Source organism: Colletotrichum tamarilloi (assembly GCF_030869305.1).
Source record: "Colletotrichum tamarilloi strain Tom-12 chromosome Unknown Scaffold_1.1, whole genome shotgun sequence".
Classification (NCBI taxonomy): Eukaryota; Fungi; Ascomycota; class Sordariomycetes; order Glomerellales; family Glomerellaceae; genus Colletotrichum; species Colletotrichum tamarilloi.
The window spans coordinates 1,626,187-1,646,133 of record NW_026849384.1 but is presented as its reverse complement, the minus strand read 5'-3'; the positions used below and the strand labels follow the sequence as shown (position 1 = coordinate 1,646,133).

Genomic DNA, 19,947 nt, shown 5'->3' with positions numbered 1-19,947 from the left:
ATCGACGTGATATAAACGGTGCCATTAGCAAGGCCTTAAATGGGAGCGATATCAGTTGCCAGGAGCGAGGTGAAGTCAACGGCCAAGTTGAGGGGGGTATCTTTCATAAGATTCATCGACTCGTCAAAAACAACCCAAAACAACGGACAAACAACACTATTAACTACTACTTCATTTCCACAATCTTGACCGAAACCTTCTTGTCCGGCTTCGTCCCGTCCTTGCGCTTCTTGCCAACATTCGCCAACCGACCCATGACATCCGCAGGATCGATGCCGACTGCCGCGCCGGGTGCAACGTGGACGGTCAAATCGATGCTCGCCCTCTTTTTCTCGGGGTCCGACGTCTGCGTAGCTTCGAATCTATGTGATAATGTCAGTATTGTTCCACTTATTAGTCGATGGCTCTCGACATGCTCCAATATCGAGGAAGGAGGGGTCGTAACACACATACCTCAAAGTCGACTCAAGCTCCTCGACACTGGTAGGCCACGCCGGCACAAGATCAACCATGACAGCCGCCACAGCACCAAGATACTCTGCCCAAAACACGCTCTCCAGCTTCGCCTCCGCGACGAGACCCCTCAGGTTCCCGTACAGCTGCGCATCAATCGGGCCCAAGTTCGACCCCCACCGCGCGCACACCGTCAGGCCAAGCACCGCTCTCGCGAGGTGCGTCAGCCCAGGCGCGCTAGGGTCCCGCGTAACAGCCTCGTGGAGCGCATACGACGCATTCGCATCGTCGTCCTCGCCCTGGTGAATCCAAACCTGCCTCGCAAAAAGCGGTCCCAGGCCCAGCGAGAAGACCGTCGGCGTCCGCGATACGTCAACATTCTTCGGCACGGCGCCGTATAGCGTCCTCAGGATTGCCTGCGCAACAGCCAAGTCCCCACCACTACCTGCGCCCCCGCTCTCCTCGTGGCCCTGGATCGGAAAGCCGGCGAGCGCCTCGAGCGGGTTGCTCTCCCGCACGCTCTTGGGCAGCTTCATCAGCAGCGCGCCGTCGCGGTTGGAGCCGCCGCAGAAGGTGACGGTGCGCAGGTGCGGTACCGTGCGGATGAAGGCCTCGACGACCTCGATGATGGCGGGGAACTGCTGCCGCCTGCGCTTCGACATGCCGTAGATTTTCCCCTCGTGCTCGCGGTTGACACGCCGCATCTTGTCCGTCTGCTTGAAGAAGTCGCCCGTGACGGTGTAGGTGCCCACCGAGGGGATCGGGTACGGCTGGATCGGGTCGTTGTGCTGGAGCATGCAGCCGTAGCCGCGGAAGCCGCCGCCGCAGAGGTAGGCGTCAATGCCGCCGAGTACCACGCTGCTGCCGTTCGTGGTGGCGGCGGTGGTGGTGGAGGAGGAGTGGGCGGCCTCGTGATCCGCCTTTGCTTGCGCGAGCGCGGGGAACTTGTCGCACAACTTTGCAAAGGCGCCCTGCATGCTCGCGTTGAGTTTCTGCTTCTCCTGGATGCGTACTTCCTCCGACTGCCCCTCGAGGATGCGAATCAGCCTCGCGGCGCCGAACGGCATGCTCTCACCCGCCTTGGCGGCGGCGACCTCGTAGTCTGGTAGCCGCGTGTCGACCCAGGTCATCTGCACGGAGCCACCGCCGAGGTCAAGGAACAGGCCGCCGCGGGCAACGTCGACGAAGGCAGACCGCGATCCCATGACGGCGCCGAAGAGAGTCTCGACCTCGGGGGCCAAGACATGGACGCCAATGTCGGCGGCCTCGCGGATGGCTGTCAGCATGTCGCGGGCGTTTGCGGCGCGGCGCATGGCCTCCGTGGCGAGTACGGAGAAGTGGGCGGGCGGAACGCCATAGGAGACGGCGATGCGACGGAAGCGGGCTAGGGTCTTTGCGACCTGGGTGATTGTTTCCGGGGGGAAGGTGAGGGGCTCAGAGGCGGCGGTGGAGGCGGAGTTGAGGGCGTCAAAGAGGGAGATGCCGGCGCGTTCGCGGTAGATGGGCCGGAGGAGGCGGGTTTGTGGAGGAGTGAGGTCCGAGATGGAGAAGCGGATGCCGTTGCTATTTGGTGGGGCCGGTGGCTCGGGTCAGTATTTGAGACCGGTGTTTTGTTCTTGTCATGGTGCATTTATTTTTAGGAGAAGCGGGAACTAAAGACGTGGTCCGGCTGACGTTGCCCGCCGCCATGGTGTGTCAATGAGAAAGAGATGTGTGCTCCTTGAGAATTGAGGCTCAAAAGCACAGGCAGAGACAGACAAGACAGGCTTTCCCCAGATTTTGCTCATCGGCGAGGCAATCCTGGAGGGCGATCCGGCAGAAACAGAAGGAAAAAGAAATTCTCGACATAAACGAATCTGTGCGGATAGTTGCACCGAAGAGGGAAACAAAAAAGCTTAGGTACTGACCTGCCCATATCAACAATCGCATATAGGTGATTGGAGCCTGCGGGGTCCCATCTTGGCAGCAGCTCCTCAAAGTTGTCAAGCGTGATGATGTCAGCGCTGGTAGCCATGGCCGGCAGCGGGAGGCGCGAAGCCGATAGTCTTTTGATCGGAGGGGAGGGGGAGGGGGAGGGGGAGGGGAGCTGGGGGCGGAAAAGGGTAGAGTGAGTGAGGTAAGGTAACGTAGAGTAAGAGAAAAGAGAGCGGATGGTTGGGTGGTATCTTTGCTCAAAGTAGGCGCTGTGCAGAGGGATTTCCGCGGATGTCGGCAACCAAAATTTGCCTTTATTGCTTTTTTTCTTCTCGGTACGAAAGGTGTGTGTACGGAGTACAGAGTATGTATCAGAAAGGATTCGAACGCTCTTTTCTCGGTTCTTGTCTGTGGGGGGGAGAGAGAGGAGTGCCGAGCCGGGGCGAGAAGGATTATATAATGTAGCAGGTAGGTAAGTTTGCAAAAGTACCAAAAGATGCGAACGGCTGGCTGAGTGACGGAAGGCGAGACACGGAGAGACAGAGAGCTGAGAGTGGTTCAGTGTGTCCGTACGGTAAGGTAGGTCGTCAGTCTGCTGGAATTCGGGGAGAGTGAGGTGAGGATGAGTGAGTATTAAGAGTGAAGGTGAGAGTGACTGAGTGAGAGAAAGGATTGGAAGAGGAGAGAGGCGCATGTGAGGGGGGGGGGGGGGGGAAGGGGGGGAAGGGGGGGGGGGGAGGGGGGGGGGGGTGGGAGAGGAGGGGGGGGGGGGGGGGGGGGGGGGGGGGGGGAGGGGGGGGGGGGGGGGGGGGGGGGGGGGGGGGGGGGGGGGGGGGGGGAACGACGGGGAAGGCAGCGATGAAAACGGAGCGTGTTGCGCGTGTGGATTTATTGCCATGGGCAGCGGCACATTTCTCTCACTTCCCGTCTCTCACTCTCTCATTCAGTGAGGTGAGTGAGTGAGTGGCATGCGTTTTGGAATTGGAGCCCCGGAAACCTGGAAAACCTCAGCTGCGAGTCTGACCAGAAGACGCAGCCTGTGTCTCTAGACTAACCTACTGTGTAGTAATGCGTAATATTCATACCTGGTCCGTATCATGCAGCTCACGACAGCTACTTACAGTGCTACGTTAGTTTGAGGCGGCCACGTGAAGATGAGCAACGCAAGGGGACGATCCAGAAAGCAACTTCACTCACTTTGTGCCTTCACAGAAGCAAGCAGCAAAAAAAAAAAAAAAGCCCGCAAGGATCCATGGATCTCCTTGAGATGGATACCAAGCTCTGGGTCTACACGGAGCTAGCAACGCTGAGCCTACATCCGCGAGAAGACCCCCCTGGGCACGCTGCGCAACTAATACACAGTAGTAGGAACCATTTCGTCCCATTTTGACTTCACCCCTCATCTTTCTCCCCCTCCCCCACCTGCCTCATCCATCTCACGACATATCCTCAACCAGGTTTACGCAAAATACGAACCAACAATCAACGCAACTGGAACGAAGTCATGTTTTCTTTCACTAATGGCCCAATTCGTGCTCCTCCATCATGATATTTCACACATCTAGAACGGTCCTGGCCCCAGAGCCGAGAAGCGTCAGGCGGGTCACGTAGTCGCGTGACGGCGGGGGTTACCACTGCCTTGACTGACATGACGGGGGTCTGGAGCACTGGGCTACGCAAGAGGGACGCACCTCTACTGCAGTTGGATGCATCGCTTCATGCGGGTCAGCAGCCGTGGTCGCCGCTTGCCTGCCGTTTCCTTGCCTGTCTTTTTCACCTGTCAGTCATTGACGGCTCGCTTGACGAACGTCGAACGAGGGGTAATAGGTGATGTGAGGTCGCGTGGCGGGGTCCCTCGCGAATAATTGGCACGGGGGCGGCTTGTCTGCTCTGCTTCATACCATGGCAAGTATGGTTACACAAACATTGCCGTGTCCCTTCACACGAGTCAATGAGTGAACTGAACAAGCCAATACGTTTGCCTGGACAACCTGAACTCTAGCAGCCGTCTTTTCCCTCTCCCTTTTCAAGCAGACCCTGCTCATGCTATCTAGCAGTCGACATTTATCCTTACCGTACTATGCAATCATCGGCATGAGAAGGACAAGTATTTGACCGAAATGAGGGGTTCAAACCCGGACCCGAAGCGACTCGTCGTTTGCAGTTTGGATGCACCGGACGGAAAATCGAGATGGCTCGGCCAACGTCGGGTTGAAAAAAAAAAAAAAAGCCTGGGTAGGTGAAGCTCACCACACTAAAGCCGGATATGCAGGTGAACCAACACCTAATGATGCCATCCAACCATTGATCAAACTTGACAATAACGACCTCTTGACAACTTACAAAAGCAGTCGTTCGCCGAATATTAATGAAGAGCTGTAAGGACCATATGATATCGGGCTGCGAGAAGGAACCAACGGCGTGATTTGAGACGAAGAACATCACAGTGTAGCGGGCTTGTAGACATGTGCACACACATCCCAAGACGACATCTGACATGAGACTGATATGATATCCCTTGCATTGTAGATGGGGTAAATGACAGAAACGCCCGTAGACCACCACTATCCATAAGCGTCCAGACATCTTTGTTTAGATGTTCGCGAGCTGCCGCCATATTGTTTGTTAAAATCCTCGTTTCCATTGGTCCCCTTCACGTCCCGCCAAAACGCACTTAGCATTAATGCTTTCCCCTCCCTTGTCCGTCAACACCTCACGGCCATACCGTCGCCCTCATGGCGTACGCGTTCTCGTGCCGTCCGTACAGCGTGGTATACTCGTCCTTCCACGAAATCGTCTCGCCAGGCTCAAGCGGCACGCCAATGGGACCCTGCCCAAAGGCGTACGACCGCCGCAGCGCAAGGTTCCACGCGAAGCTGCTCGCGCTGACGCCCGCCACCATGCCGGCGCGCAGCATGATCTCGTAGTCGACCAGTCCACGCTGGTCCCACGTCAGCGCCTCCAGCGCCTCCTGCTCCTCGTCGTCTAAGATATCCGTCTTGGTGACGACCGTGACGTTGAAGTCCTCGGCACGGTTGACAAACGCCGTGATGTTGGTCTCGGTGGCGCCCGAGGCCAGGAACGCGACGCTCGACTCCGACTCGGAGAGGTAGTGCAGGTAGTTGGCTGCCTGCGTCGTGTAGTCTGGGAACCTCTCGTTGACGTCCTCTTCGGTGCGTAGATGGACGCCCACGAAGCTCGACGGGTGGTACCGCGTCCGCGGGTCGAGATTAAGTTGGAAGCGGGACTCGAGGCTGAAGAGCGCCGAGGCCGCGAGGCACCGGGCATCCGGGCGGATGCGAAGCATGCGTCCGAACGAAGAGGCCACGGGCGCTTTGTCACGTGCCGTCGGCCACGTCCACAGGGTATGTTTGAGATGGGTGCGGAAGGGGTATACCCTTTCTGCGGGGGGTGACTTCTCGTTGATGAAGTCGTGGAATTGCTTGTTCCAGTCCGAGGGCTCGGCTAGGACGGTGCCGTTGACCCAGTTGCTGTTCGTATCCGCGATACTAAACTGGAGGGCCTCGAAAACTTCCGGCACGTCGTACAGGTCGTTCATCGACCCGTGTACTCTCATCTGAGGACAATACGTCTGGAGAACGTGGTTGAGGTGGGCTGCGTCGAAGTAGTAGTCGAGAGGCACGGCGGGCCGTCCATTAATGTTCTTGATGTCGTCTTCTGAACGAGGTATGATCTCGGGTAGGATCAACTCCGCTGGCATCGATTAGTTTGAAATCATCATCCAGAAACCCGCATTCTATCCAAGGGACATGCTTACCTCCTGCCTCGATCGCAAAGCGAATGCAGTGCAAGTGGGCATTCCGCACTTCACCAATCCCTCCTGGTGCTGCATCGCAGCCCATCATCAATCCCTTTGTCCATTTCTTGCTGGCACACAGGCCTTGGATAGCCGCGCCGTCAAAGCGTCCGTCAACTTCGTGCTCAAGGAAATCTTTGATGAATAGCTCCCTTTGATTGCGGAACTTGCGGGTGATTGTCTGTACATGCTGCCGTGATATTCCCAAGTACCATACTGACCAGAGAATAAGGAGCATCGGCCCCACGAGCTTCATGAGCTGGGATAAAGATGTCGAGCCGAGCATGATGGGCTAATCGATGCAGTTGGAGCTGCTGCCGTGATGAGAAGAGTTGAGGAAACCATCTCGCTGATGAAGAGGCGGAAGAGGCGACTCTCTCAAAGGAAAGACGCCCAGCCAGCTATCGAGGGCGAAACGAGTGGAATGGAAAGCTTCGCGCCTGGCTGAACGAGCCAGAAATGTGGCGTTTCTCAGTCGTTCTCGGAATGGCATGGCGTTGATCGACAGCTATTAAAGGGATAGAATTGGCGATAGCGCGCTCGACAGGCTGCTAGTCCGAGATGCCATCTTTACCGACGTTCTTCAGCAGTCTCGCAATGCCCCTGGATCTTCTGTCCCTTTCTGAGCGTCATGGTATTTTGTAAGATGCCGAATAAGTGAGAACTCTGGCAATCGCAGGTTGCAGAGAGGTACTGATTCGACATGTCCTTTATCGAGCGATGAACACAGAGTATCGTGGGATTCGCGTTCGGCGCACGCTAACAGGAACATGCGACGAGAAACGCTATTTCTCTGTGGCGGTAGTGAGGTCTGTAGTCGAGTTTAAGTGAATAATGGCTGCCGCCTGACCAGCTTTGAGGCTGAAATAGAATAGGCCGCGAACTTTCATGGCTTAGTTTTCCTACTGCCGCTGATCTCAAGTGTTGCCCCTTGTCGGTTCGTCTCACGACCAGGAATCACTACCTACATAGTCTTGAGGGTCAATGAGACAGCCTGGCGACTTAGTCGTACCTGTTTCATCATCACGGGCACCGAAGCGTGATTTCGGATGGCAGATAGTAGTGAAGACACGGCCCAGGCACAACCCGTTGTGCATTGGTGGCCAAGCTTACACTGAATGTTTCCGTCTGATCACGTCGTTGAATTATCGCAATGCTCGCGACGTCGGCCTAGACCAGGGGATTTGGCGCACCACAACACAGCATCCCCGGGTTCGTGCTGCTTGGATCTCGCAGCGGACAACCGAACCGGTGCCACGCAGAGTGCCAAGACTGTCTGGTAGACTATGTTTTGATTGGGCCAGCGCAAAGTCCAAGGTCTTCTAGCCTCTAGGTTTGACGTTGCACCGAAGCCGTTGACAGTTGTTCAGTTCCCTCTGGGGTCGCCGTTTCGTTTGACTCGGACGGTTTGATCGTCTGGACGGGAACGACTTTAGCCTGACCTTTTCTGTGCATGCCGCGGTACACCACCTACTGCACACAGAACTCGGATGAAAGTCAAGATTTTGAGCCGCGGTGAACTTGAATACTGGTGATCAAGGTATATGAACTCATCTTGTCTTGCCGTAGTGTCTTCGAAAGCCAATGTCCCCAGACATAGGACGAGAGAGAAAACATGGACACTGCATGAAAAGCCCGCCGTTCTTGCAATAACGCACCTCTGCGGATCCCGAAGCGTTCAGCTGCAGCGTCGCAGTAGACTCGCTGATCCCGGGGCGGGCCTCCTGTCATTTCTCCGGCCAGAGATTGGTGGCCCATGGTTTTGAGCTCATGAAGGGTGCAGAGCCCATGATACTCGGCGCACTAGAAGAAGCCTTGCTTGCAGTTGACCATGCCCTGCCCATAGGTATGTATGATAAGAGTGTTGGAGAGTATCGACCAGGCCATAGATACCCGTGCTGATACTCTTGCCGCCCCTAAGAACCTTACCTAGACGGGCTCACCGCATCCCAAACCCCATCGTCGTGCAGGGCCAGGCAGGCATTCGCAGCTGTCGAACGCGCCATGTTGTGCTTCGATTGGCTCGAGGGCCAAGTGTAGCGATTGCAAGCTTTAGGGGCAGAAGTATAGCAGCACAGTACAACAAAACACAACACACAACGCGACGCAGCATACGGTGATGCTATTCGTGTGTTTCGCGCCAGCCGCGGGACTTGTTCGTATCATCCATCAGTGGCCACCCCTACCCAGCATCGTACATGGATTTGGGTACAATAGACTTGGGAGAGAGCCTGTTCCCCAGCCTCTGCTTCTATGCCGGCGCCGTTGTAAGAGTGTGTGCAAGCTGATGTTAGTCTCGGCCAGGATTCATTTGCCTCAGGTATCTGTAATCGTCCGTCGTATTGCAGCTTGGACATTGGTGAAAAAGTCATGGAATGAAAAGTCTTTCCCGAGTAGCTCCCAGCTAACGATTGCCCCTGGCACAAAGGATGGGAGTCAGAGCCGACGGCGAAGAGCGACGGAGTACGGAGGAGAGATCGGGCCCCTTATTCATGATTCAGTCAATGGGTCAAGAGTTGGCGGTAGTTGTTGGCCCTTGGAAAGTTGTAATTAGGTAGCATGGAAGTGAGCAAAGTTGGGAACTCTCGTCTGTTCGTGTTCTGTTCCCCGCTCCTCCCGCACAGCCGCTTTCTGCTCGGTGATCCTGGCATCGCATCTTCATGCACTTTGTGGTGCGGCAGGTCCAGACTCTGGGACTTCAGCTGGCAGATTCCCGTTCATGGATGATGGAGCAAGGAAAGACCGATCGGGGGGAGGAACAGACGAGGAGGTGCCTTCTCCTTCCAGGTGGTGGTGGACCAAGAGGCAAGTGCCAACCATAACTGCCAAGAGCACATCGAGCAGGCCCAGCAGATGGTGCCCTGGTGGGTCTGACTGGCCAATGAAAATTCATACATACCAGGCGAGTATCCACTTTAGCGAGTGAGTTGACCCACTCAACGCGAAAAGACGCGTTTAGCCGCGTCTTGAACGCGTCGCTTCCGCACTTCACAAGTTCACATCTGGGCCGTCGACCATCGGCCATCGGATGTCTGATTTTTTTCCTCCCCTTCCTCTCAGCACTCCAAGTCGTGAAAGTTCCCACAGCTCTCGCACGGATCGCACTCAAATCAGTTTCATCCGTCGTCTCTTTTTTCTTGGAACACTCCACGCACTCCTCGCCCCCACCCATGCGCCGCCGCTTCTCTCTCTCTCTCAACTTGGGTTGGACGGACGTCACCGCCCACAATTGTCAATTTGTGATGCCAATGAGTCGCTTCCCGCCCGTCACACTCACCTTGATTTTCACCGGCCAAATCCAACGCTTTACCTCGTGCTCACCTACTATCCGTACGCCGTACTCAAACTCCTAATTACCGGCTCAACCAAGGTTGACAGCCCATCTAAGAATATTACTTCAACAACACGACCAGGCCGTGTGTTCGCTCACTTATCCGACTTTCGTCACGTCTTACACTCTCCTCCGTCATCGTTGCCACATTCGAGCCAACTAGCACTCTTTTGAGGACGCTTTCTCGTTCATTGGCCATCATCCAGTCTTCATCTTCGACCATCCCCAACACTCGTTATCCACTTTGTGGCTTGCTCAACGCTCAATCGCTGCACTTCGAGGTTCTGTTCGTCCCAAGAACGACACTCCCGGCAGACATTAATTAAGCCTGCTGGCTGCAGACGCAGAAACCAGCCTCCCTTCTTTCCCTGCCCCGGTCGCAGACGACCAAGCGCAAACCGCCGCACAGGCTGTGGCCAGGAGAACCACCATCCGCAAGTTCGCACCAACAAGCACCGCAGACGCAGGGCAAACGCGCCCTACCCAAGACGAGATAGCGAGCACGAAGCTTCTGCACGCACATCCAGCTTCGGCAGCATCGTCTGGTTTCTTGTCTCACTGCCCCACAAACCGAGCGGCCTGATCGTCTCGACCGTCTCTCTGTGAGTCTCTTTGAGGCTTGCCATTGTCTATCCGGACTCCCAGTCTGCTTTGTTCATTCGACTGTCGTCTCGTCCGTTGCATCAGCCCGTCTACGATTGAGCCCTGCTAGTCGTGGCTTGAGCTTTTCGTTCGCGGCATCTGCTACATCCTCTGCGTCGTCCGACACCCAAGAAAGACCAGTCGTCTCGTTGGTGTTATTGAGTTCTCCGTCACCAAGCATACCTACTACGGTGACCTGCATCGGCTGCTTGTCTTGGCCAACCCAATACCTAGTCCGGCGCGCTTCCCAGACTTCACGCGCGGCGTACCTTGCTTTGCAGCTGGCGAACGAACGAATCGACCAACGGGAGCCCGATGCTATTGCTTTGCTTTGCTTCCATCGCTCCTTTCGGACTCTGCACCCTCGTCGTTCGCTGCTCCATCATTCGCCGTACCTGCACTCCTGTCGTGTCCATCGAATAGCTACACCAAACGAACGACACAGTGTATCTGGAGTACATACGACTACTGCAGTCGCCAAACCCCATTTCATACGCCGCCACCCATTTCGCTCAAACTTCAAAGTAGCTTCTTCTCCAGGATTCCTTGCGAAGAAGAGAGATCGAGTTTGGACAACTTACAAGCCACGACTTCAACCGGGCCCAGTCCCAGTGGCAGACGGGGCAGGCGATCCTCAGTCTCCTCCTTCAACAAGGCGCTTCCTACCTTGCGCATCTCACCGCACATTGCATCCTCAGGGTCTCTCGGCGCAAAACGAGACTACGCTCACCCTAGACTCCACTCTGCCACATGCGCTGGCGAGCTTCTGGACCTGTCTCGAGCCGCTACTGGTGTGTCCGTCAGTCACAAACGCTCCACTGTCACTCGCCTTGGACGGCTTGACTAGGTTCCCTTGGGTTTAGCCTAGGTGGGGGATTCTAGCGTGCTCAACCGCTGTGCGACTGCAACCCGTGGACCTTGGACGCCCTCCCCCGGTCACCACGCTCTGCTGCTGCACCGACTGCAACTGCAGGACTGCACGGGGGTTCAAGCGAGCAGTGTGTGAAGTTTGGTTCACCTCAACTTTGGCTTGGTGAGGTACTTTTCGGTGTTCGAGGGCCTGTGGACCTTTTTCACTGCAACCCTCAGGCACGAGCACAGGCTCAGGCGCAGGCACAGGTCTCTTCCCATTCGTACCTATCCTGCCAGGACCAGAGGTGTTCTCTGTTCTCCCGCCCTGTCCCGGCTCCTCGAGCAAGGTTCGCGCCACCCGCTCTTTCTTCTCCACCCCGCCCACCATCGCTGGACCTTGCCATACATACCACACCGGTCCGCCTCAGCCCAAGCCTGTCCGAACTTCCTCCTCCCACCTTTCTCTTCAACCACAGTCGTTCCTTTTCGCAAACACCAGCCGTCCTCCGGTGGTGGGGGTTGCGCGCTTTCGATTTTCCCCCGATAAGCCCATACCTAATCACGAGCCATTCACCAGTAAACAAGACGAAGAATTATTACGTCCGTCTGGCTCGTCGCGACGACCTATTTCCTTGACCCTACCTATCTACAGTATTGCGACGACGATTCCCGGACGTCCAGACGATCCATCCACGAATATCATAACACGAAGCGACACTTGCGACGACATTTACCACGATTACCAAGACAACGTTTTCTTTTTCTCTATTCCATTCGACCAATGTTTTGACGAGAAAGCGGTGTTGAATCGCACGATCCTCGAATCCAGCCGAGGCCGTCGCATACCTGATTGCAATTGACTGAGCGCTCCATACCAGCTACAGGATCTACATTGGTTGAGCAGTACACGACCTAGGTAGTGTGTTGGACATATTTTGTGTTGCACACTAAATATCGCGCCCATTCTGTGCGACAGCCGTTGAGGTCAATCAAAGCCCTTTGAGGCTCAGGGACGTTACCACGCGCTCAAATACCACTTTATCTCAAATTTGCCACCACAAGAACAATTGGAGGACCACGTCGCCTTTGTTCTCGGAGAGACGTTCACCAAACGGCTTAGAAATCGCGAGGCCTACCTGCCGCCAGCATTTTTCCAAGAGGTCGCGACATTCCTCGCCTCCTTAACTCCGCTAACATGAACCCTCAACATTCCGGAGCGGCGACACTGCCCAAAGGCTTTCGTTTCCATGACCCGGATCAGCAAAACCCCAAAACACCGGAGCCTTCCGCTATGGACGAGGAGCTTCAGCCTCCATCGCCGCCGCGTCCGCGATTGAGACTGAAAAGGCGCGTCGCATCCAACTTGAACGCTCCAACGACGCACTTCCTCGCGTCAGTTGCTGCCGCCGACGTTCCGATTCCCAGCATCGAAGAGCCCGAGTCGGCTGGGCCGGACACGCAAACACGATTTTCCAGCATGACGTACCCGGTTATTCACAATCTCAATGACTTGAACGAGCTCGCCTTACATAAACTTCGCGGAAGGCGTTTTTCTCCACCCAAGACGCCAGCACCTGGCGCCGCTCCCTCACTATCCCCTAGACGGTATCCAAACTGGTCCATCGACTCTGCCTTCAGTAGCGGCGAGTCTACCCCGGAGTGCGAGTCCAGCCGGCCATCTACCGCACGGTCCACGCAAACCAGCGCTTCCCTCTTCAGTCGCTTCTCCCTAGCATCAGAAGACCTGCAGTGCATCAGCCCAGAGACTGACGCGTCGGATCACGTCAAACACTCATTCTTCGACGCAGTTGAAGAACCTACCGAACCCTCATCCAAACCAAAGGCAAAGAGGAGAAAGGCCCCGTGGACGAAGGCAATGAGTGACCACCTCTGGGCTACCTACCTTACTTATTTACAGGACCCCAAGGTCACGCCGTTCCGTACCGCTAAAAGTGGCGTGCCGCCTCACGGGGTTTGTCTTCGCGTTGCGAGGGAAGCGAAGCGAAGCTGGAGAGGCCCCAAGGGGGGAAGAAAGTCTCTCAACCCCAAGAGCGGAAGCAGCACTCCTACTATCGAGACCTGCACCTTTCTCCAGTGGCCGCACACTTGCGCTTCCACCCGAGCTCACTTGAGAGATTTGTGTAAGCTCAAAGCCGCTTCATCATCGGCCCGCACCAGCAAGTTCCTCGCCAACAGCCCGACACCTTTCGGCAGAACGGCGGCGCGTTTCTGGAACCGAAGATCCACACCGGCCCGTTCCCCGTCCGTCTTCTCAGCTCACGATATGTCCATGTCGCTTACTCTGAGCACTTCAGAAGCCATGCAACCACTGGGTCCTCTGGCGCAACTTACCAAGTCGGAACCCGAACCTCCTGCTCAAGAATCAATGACTGAGCCGTTCCCACTATTCCCCATGGAGTTTTCTAAGGTGGATGCTCCTCTCGAAGACCGCCCACGACTGGGGACACCTTTCATGGCCAACAGCTACGGGCCCAGCTCAACTGGTGCGCTGGCTGCTGCTGTCTCTTCAGTACCTCAAAGACAGAACCAAAGTCTTGGCCACAGGCGCACGTTGCAGTCGCCGGCGCGTCTGACCAGAAGTCGATCGAACACGCAAAAGCGAGTTGGACGACCCAGACAAGCATCTCATGAACCGCGCAAGACCAAACGACCTAGTCTCGTTTCCGACCTCTGGACTGAGCCGATGCCTTCTGAGACCCTACCCAAGACACCGGTTAAACCAGAAGTCGAATTTAGTTCCACGGATAGGAACTCACACGACGACCTTTTTGTACCTCGTACAAGTCTCAGTGGGCTCTTCACAGCCCCAATGCAGATACCTGCGTCCAGGCTTCCCAACCTGCCTGATCCCTTTTTGGCTGCGCCAACCGCACCTCCTGCGAGGCTCGGATCACCGTTCCCTGGAACCAAGACTAGCTTTTCTTTCCCGAATCGTTTCACACAGCCAGAAGAGTTTGATCATGACACTATTCGCCCGTTTGCCACGATCCAGCAACAAGCCAGCGGGGATGGTGGCTCTGCTCCTCCTCGTAAGCTGGCTGACCGCTTGGCTTACATTGACGAACGCCTTCGCAACTTTAGACGCCGAGACAGCAATCGCCGCCGGTCTGAATCACCTTTCTAGTGAAACATTTTCTTTGTACATGTTGCTACGCCCGTTACTCTCACGACTTATGAGTCCATGCGAGTTATCTGCTCGATACCCCTGTGGAGATACTCCTGCAAGGACATACCCTTCGACTGGTACATAGACGACAGCACGCTTTGATGATGGCCCCGATATTTCCTTACTTCACTTCTTACGGACACATTTGCTTCACATATCGAGAGGAAGATACCCTTCCTGGCTTGGAGGACTACTTAATGGCCACTTTGCTTGAGATGGTTTGCGATGTGGATGACATCTCCTTTGTCTTTGTTCACAGCTGTCGGTTCTCCGCAGCCCGGCTTCTTATTGACGATGGACATGATGAAACGACATTCGGCAAGGACGTCGGATATTTTATGTACGTATTGACGACCGGGCCTCGTATGGGGTTCCGGGGCGTTGCTTGGGTGAGAAACTCACTTCGAAGATGAGGCATTCAATTGGAACAGAAAAGTAAAAAAAAAAAAAACTCGGTGAAGAGGAAGACAAAATAGTCGTTTCTAGACAAATGGATGTGAGGCATTACTCTCTTTCCACAGTATTGCGCCTGACGTCAGGTGACGCGAGTTCTTACCGAAGCTGCCTTGCTTTTTGACGTATCTTTGATTGATGATCTCGAATAGCTTCCCATACGACATGGAGACGTTTTCGAAACTGACCCTATGCGGGGGAGGCGGGGGAAATACGAGATGTCTTGTCCCTCACCTCGAGCCAAGACGCCAGAGGAGTGATGGATTGACGCTATGTGAAGTGGGCGACGCCCCTGGAGTGACTGAAAGCAGCCAGACATTTTGACGAACGCAATGTTGGATCCGTAAGAAGTCCATTGCGCTGTTTGGCTGTCTGAAGGACTGGAGGGTGGAGATATTCTTGGCCTCTATACCTTGTGATTTGAAGACAGTAGAGAATGAGTTCAGAAGTAGAGGGAGGAGGGAGACAAGCGATGGACGGAATGGTGTCTGTTGCCTTGCAATTTGATGAGGAGGTTTGTTGGTGAGAGGAAACGGACATCATGACTGGCGGGGTGGAAGGATTTTGGCCAAAGTTTCGAGAATGCTTCTCGGGGCCGAATTATCCAGCCGAGATTCACGTGCCGTTCGTGTCTGGGCGGTACCTGGAGCATGCGTGAGTCGGGGAATGTGCGTTCGGATTGAGGTACGGGATATGGTGCGGGTGCTCGGTGATGAGATGCCGATGTTTCGTTTCAAGGGGGGCTTGATGATACATACTGGGCCGATTTCCGAAGGTATCGTGAGAGGCACTCACTCGATTGGAGGAGATTTGATATTGGGACGCGAACTAGGAGCTGTACATGAAATTTGATATCGGACTCTTGTGAGATTTCGATGGTCGGTTGAGGAATGTGGATTGAGAAACGGTGTGGTTCTACACGAGGAAGAGGATGGTCATTTGCGTTCCTTCAATGTCGGGGATTGACCATGGCACATCTTGCAAAGGAGAAGGTGCTTGCTTCACTGCGTCTCGGCCGGGTGTCCCGTGCTGGAATTCCCCAATGGTTCATCGTGAGAGCTGCCCAGTCCCCTGCGTGCTTTAGGCATGTCCCGGCGTCCCGATGTCCCGGGGAATGTGAAAGGGAAACGAGTGCATTCGGATCTCCGGCGAGCCTTTATTTTCCTTGGATACTTTTCAACGAGTCTCTCTTACCTTTGGGGGTTTTCGAGGCTATGCCTTGCAGAAAGCCTGCGTTGGTCGCGGAAAATCTGGTGGCAATCATCTCATCGCCTTCGCTTTCGCATTTGGAAAAAGTAGTGTCTTCCCCTCCCTCGTGGAGGAAAGTTGTTGGAATGTCGGTAAACTTTGAAAGGGCCGTTCCTATAGCTCCTCCACGTGTTCGGGCTGGCTGTGTGGCTGCCTCCAAAGGCCTCCTCCCCCTTCGTCTCGGCTTGCTTCAATAAGGCCCTTGGTTTCATTTCGTACAATCCTGGGCTGGAGGAATTTCGTAGGAACGAGGGAGTGCGCTCTGGAGATACTCATGTAATGATATTGCTGCTCATTATTAACATGGCCGCAGTCTGTGGCAGATGAAGAATTTGAACCACTACTTTCAGAGGTCGTAAGTGTACCGAGTGGAAAGGAATACACCGCCTGCGCTTACAATGCGGGACCCGAACGATCCGGACTATGCGAGCGCCCCGGCGTCCGAGGCTCGGGTCCCAAATGGTCCTGACGGCCCAAGTACCCTCCGACATTTTGCTACTCCTTTTAAGAGCTCCAAGGTATCTATCTGCAGTGCCCCGCGCGCGCGCGCGCGTCCAAACACGCCTGACAAACGTCTTCAATGGGAAATGGCGTCGGTGATGGGATACCTCCCCCTCTCATAGGCTTTTAAGCTTCGAGACAGACAGGTCCGCCAGGCTGGCATTGGCAGCTCCGGGGGAACAAGAAGAAACGCACCGTCTTGGGCGCTAGCTCACACGCACCGGCGACGGACTCGATCCTCGCTCGTGAAATGTGTAAATGAGCGATGGTATGCTTTTCTCAGAGCACGGCTTGCTTCTTTTGGCCCCAGTTGCTTAAGTTGTGTTTGCTCGATCTGTCCATTTGGTCACTTGGCCGCCACGATCAAGTCAAGGATGTGATTATTACGTGCTGCCTGGTCTTGAGAGATGGTCAGAGAGCGCGCTAGAGCTCTTCCTCTTTCCCCAGACTTTGCATTGGCACATGATGTCGAGATCTGCAGAGCTTTAGTGTCATGGTTTGATGTACCCAGCCAACTAGCCGCACGCGTGAGACTAACTGAGAGCTGCATGATTTCTACTCTTCTCGCTAAATTCTGACAGGGCAGATCACTGCATTGCTTATTGGATCCCCAAAGATGCTTTCGTCGGGCGGGTTTACATGCCGTCTGTCTCTCTCGATCGGTGCCAGCGTCACAATGTCCCGGCCGCAGCCAGACGGATCTCTTGCAAGAGACTGCGCCGCTTCTCCAATTCACACTTTCCATGCTCAAGTCCTTTTCTTGACTCCACTCCCCGGATGCCACCGGAGAGGCCCAGCAACGTTGTCCTCCAAGTGGTACGCCCGGCTTTGGTGCTGCTGACGGCGGCGGCGTGGACCACGCGAGGAGGCAGAGGATTGGGGAACGGAAGACGGACATATCGGCCGGTGACTAGGTATGCAGTGCGTTCATACCGGCAACAATGGACTTTGTCTCTCTTCCGATCCCCTGTTGCTACCTGACGGATCTCCCTGGGTTTGGATCGAGTCGCGGCTCGGCGCAGCAGTCGGGCGAAGAGAAAGATGTCATTGGCGTTCCGAGACTATGTTCCGTCGCGCATCTGTCTGGCCTGTCTGCTACTTGCTCTTCCTTCATCCAATCCAAAGACTTGCATTATCCGAGGCCTACTCCGGAATGGAAGAGTCGCGCTTTAAAACAGGACGTTAGACTGGCGGGGCTAACATTCCGAACCACTCAGGCGCAAACGCTCCCTAGCACTTGCGCATGCGCTGGTTCCATAGAATGCTGGCCGATGAGGTAACCTAGCCTCCAAGATATCCCGTCGTAAACATCGCGGTGTCAAACATTCTTGTACCCAAAATCTCACGACCTTTTGGACACAACACCCAATTCTTAAGAATACCCGCCTTCAAACGAGGGGCATAATTGGGACATGGGCCGGAAGAGAGACGGGGGGCTTCAGGTCCAGGGAATACGAAAATAAAATGATCTCCGTGCTATTTTAGCTCGGGATTCCCACAACTCTCTCTGCCTGTCCACTCTGACATGGAATGAAGGAATCCGCCATCCCGCGTAAACTACCCTAACTCCAAGGGCTAAAGAAGTGAAGAAGAAAGATCGTCCCTACTTTCGCACGCTATGCTCGTATTTACCGCTGAGAAATGCCCACCGTCTAGCCCCATAAGGCCAACGAAAAGCTCATTTCCCAATGCCCGAAAAAGGCCTCCCAAAAAGTTGGGGAAGACCTCTTTCTACGGATGGATACTAGGGCCTTTTCAGCTAGGTAAGGGGACTCTGCGTTTGCAAGCGAACCAGCGTCCGTTCAGATCCAGGCAATTTCGCAGAATAAGGTGAATCCATACGGCACGCGACGTAAGTTCCCAACTTGGGCGGTCCTATCTTCGTCCGGACGGAAAGCCTCTGCGCCGGCGGAGGACGATGGGGGATGAGAGAGGAGAGACGTGAAGGGCCCGGCGGGTCAATGTACGCAGACGGCCGACGGAGACAGGGGACTAGCGCAAGCGCATCTTCTCCGTTCGTCAAAGTGCTTACTGCGTGAGGAGCCGACTGATCTGCCAGACATTGCGATGCGTCTTCCAGTCTTGATAATTCAATTGACGCTGTGAAACTTCCCCCGATAGATTTGTTGTAAATGGTTCATGCATCAACACGTCTGTAGCCCTTGTCGAGTGCTTAAGAGGATGGGCGCACCCAAGATCCCCGACCCCAGGAGGATGGGAAGACGTGTGGGTTCATCCAACCTACAGCTCGGGTCTGTCGCGTGCGCGCAACCCGGCGCGCGCGTGTAAGTGCGCCGTCCGCGCATGCAAGCCAGAACCCTGCGCTGACAGTCACCCAGTCCCGAGGGAAACACAAAAAGGGAAACGAACGTAGGGGCAGGGAGGACGGGTAGGATCCGTCATGACGGTATTGACCCGGCGAAAGCCAAGACTCTCTCTCCCCAAGAAAAGATATCCCACGAGCTACCCTAATTTGGCACCTTAATTCAAATTCAGGCTCTGCCCTTGTCTGCACGCGTCGAAGCTGGGATTAGGGGCTGATGGGGGGCCCTGGAGCTTTCGCTGCGCAAAAGGAACAAGAAGACGATTTTCTTGGCTCGGAATGGCTCCAGGGCTGAGCCTCTCTCTGTGTCTTCCTAATTCCTGTGTTCCTCTCGTGCTGCTTTCTCCTTCGATCGTCAGTCAGCCTAGCTTTTTGGTCATCCCTTGCCTGATAATGTAGCATTCATCCGGGGGTGATTCAAGGTACCCATAAATGCACCACCGCATCCGTCGACAGGTTTATCTCTTCCGGTACGACGACCAATATGTATTCAAGTTCCTGTATCGAATACAAAGTCGTCCAATGTCTGTCAGAGACATTTCATAGTCCCACCGGTGTAAAACCAAAACCAAAACCAAACCAAACACTGGCAGTAATACCACGAACCTTCCACGAACTTGACACAACCCGTGGTCCGAACGAGCCAAAAACCTTGTCCTAAACAGGAAAATTGAGAACAAGAAACTGGAAACGGCCAGCACCGAGCAAGCTGGGTGTGAATCCGAAGAAACCACTCTATCCGTACAGCTCCAATCCCGGCAGGTAACAATCGCGGGCTAATACCTAGGTAATACCTCTCGATCCAAAGGTCTGCCTTACACCGCACTAAAACAAAAAGTGTCGTCTGCCTAAAAAGCTGTGCACCCGCGCCTCTCCGTCCCCCGACTCCCCCGGGCACCCCCTTGCTCGCCGGGCCTTAACATTCTGACATTGTACCGCAATAAGGTCAGTCCAATGTCACTTTTTCCCTGGGCTCTTTGCCCCATGCCCCCTCCCCTCCGTGGCACGAACCGAACCACGCCTCGTTCGTTTCTTTCCTACTTAGGTAAGGGATATCGAACACAAATGTTCCGGGAACGGGGGGAATTCACTAGGTATTCAGTAATCCCATCATCATCTGCATCATCGCCCCTTGCGTACCTTACAGAAAGAAAATAAGGAAGGAGGGGGGTCATCGGGGGTTAGGAAGGGGGGGAAACTGCAAGGGATGCTGATGACGGACGGTG

General features: G+C 55.0%; 6 protein-coding genes across 6 annotated transcripts; 2 read left to right on the top strand and 4 right to left on the bottom strand.

Annotated features, from left to right (window-relative positions):
* Nucleotides 1-166: 166 nt before the first annotated feature.
* Nucleotides 167-2,467, bottom strand: CTAM01_00550 (Ppx/GppA phosphatase; the record flags this gene model as incomplete). Its single annotated transcript, XM_060516601.1, has 3 exons — nt 167-362; nt 454-2,016; nt 2,361-2,467. 3 exons carry the CDS (start codon nt 2,465-2,467, stop codon nt 167-169), a joined length of 1,866 nt encoding a protein of 621 aa, XP_060389227.1.
* Nucleotides 2,468-5,080: 2,613 nt separating this feature from the next.
* On the bottom strand, nt 5,081-6,470 carry CTAM01_00549 (uncharacterized protein; the record flags this gene model as incomplete). Its single annotated transcript, XM_060516600.1, has 2 exons — nt 5,081-6,081; nt 6,146-6,470. 2 exons carry the CDS (start codon nt 6,468-6,470, stop codon nt 5,081-5,083), a joined length of 1,326 nt encoding a protein of 441 aa, XP_060389226.1.
* Nucleotides 6,471-10,170: 3,700 nt separating this feature from the next.
* On the bottom strand, nt 10,171-11,397 carry CTAM01_00548 (uncharacterized protein; the record flags this gene model as incomplete). The annotated part of the gene is made up of 4 exons (XM_060516599.1): nt 10,171-10,438; nt 10,553-10,580; nt 10,739-10,877; nt 11,098-11,397. 4 exons carry the CDS (start codon nt 11,395-11,397, stop codon nt 10,171-10,173), a joined length of 735 nt encoding a protein of 244 aa, XP_060389225.1.
* An 807-nt stretch (nt 11,398-12,204) lies between these two features.
* Nucleotides 12,205-14,154, top strand: CTAM01_00547 (uncharacterized protein; the record flags this gene model as incomplete). The annotated part of the gene is made up of 1 exon (XM_060516598.1): nt 12,205-14,154. The coding sequence occupies one exon, from the start codon at nt 12,205-12,207 to the stop codon at nt 14,152-14,154; it is 1,950 nt and encodes a 649-aa protein (XP_060389224.1).
* Nucleotides 14,155-16,744: 2,590 nt separating this feature from the next.
* Nucleotides 16,745-17,296, bottom strand: CTAM01_00546 (uncharacterized protein; the record flags this gene model as incomplete). Its single annotated transcript, XM_060516597.1, has 1 exon — nt 16,745-17,296. The coding sequence occupies one exon, from the start codon at nt 17,294-17,296 to the stop codon at nt 16,745-16,747; it is 552 nt and encodes a 183-aa protein (XP_060389223.1).
* A 2,379-nt stretch (nt 17,297-19,675) lies between these two features.
* On the top strand, nt 19,676-19,935 carry CTAM01_00545 (uncharacterized protein; the record flags this gene model as incomplete). The annotated part of the gene is made up of 2 exons (XM_060516596.1): nt 19,676-19,770; nt 19,833-19,935. 2 exons carry the CDS (start codon nt 19,676-19,678, stop codon nt 19,933-19,935), a joined length of 198 nt encoding a protein of 65 aa, XP_060389222.1.
* Between the last annotated feature and the right edge of the window lie 12 nt (nt 19,936-19,947).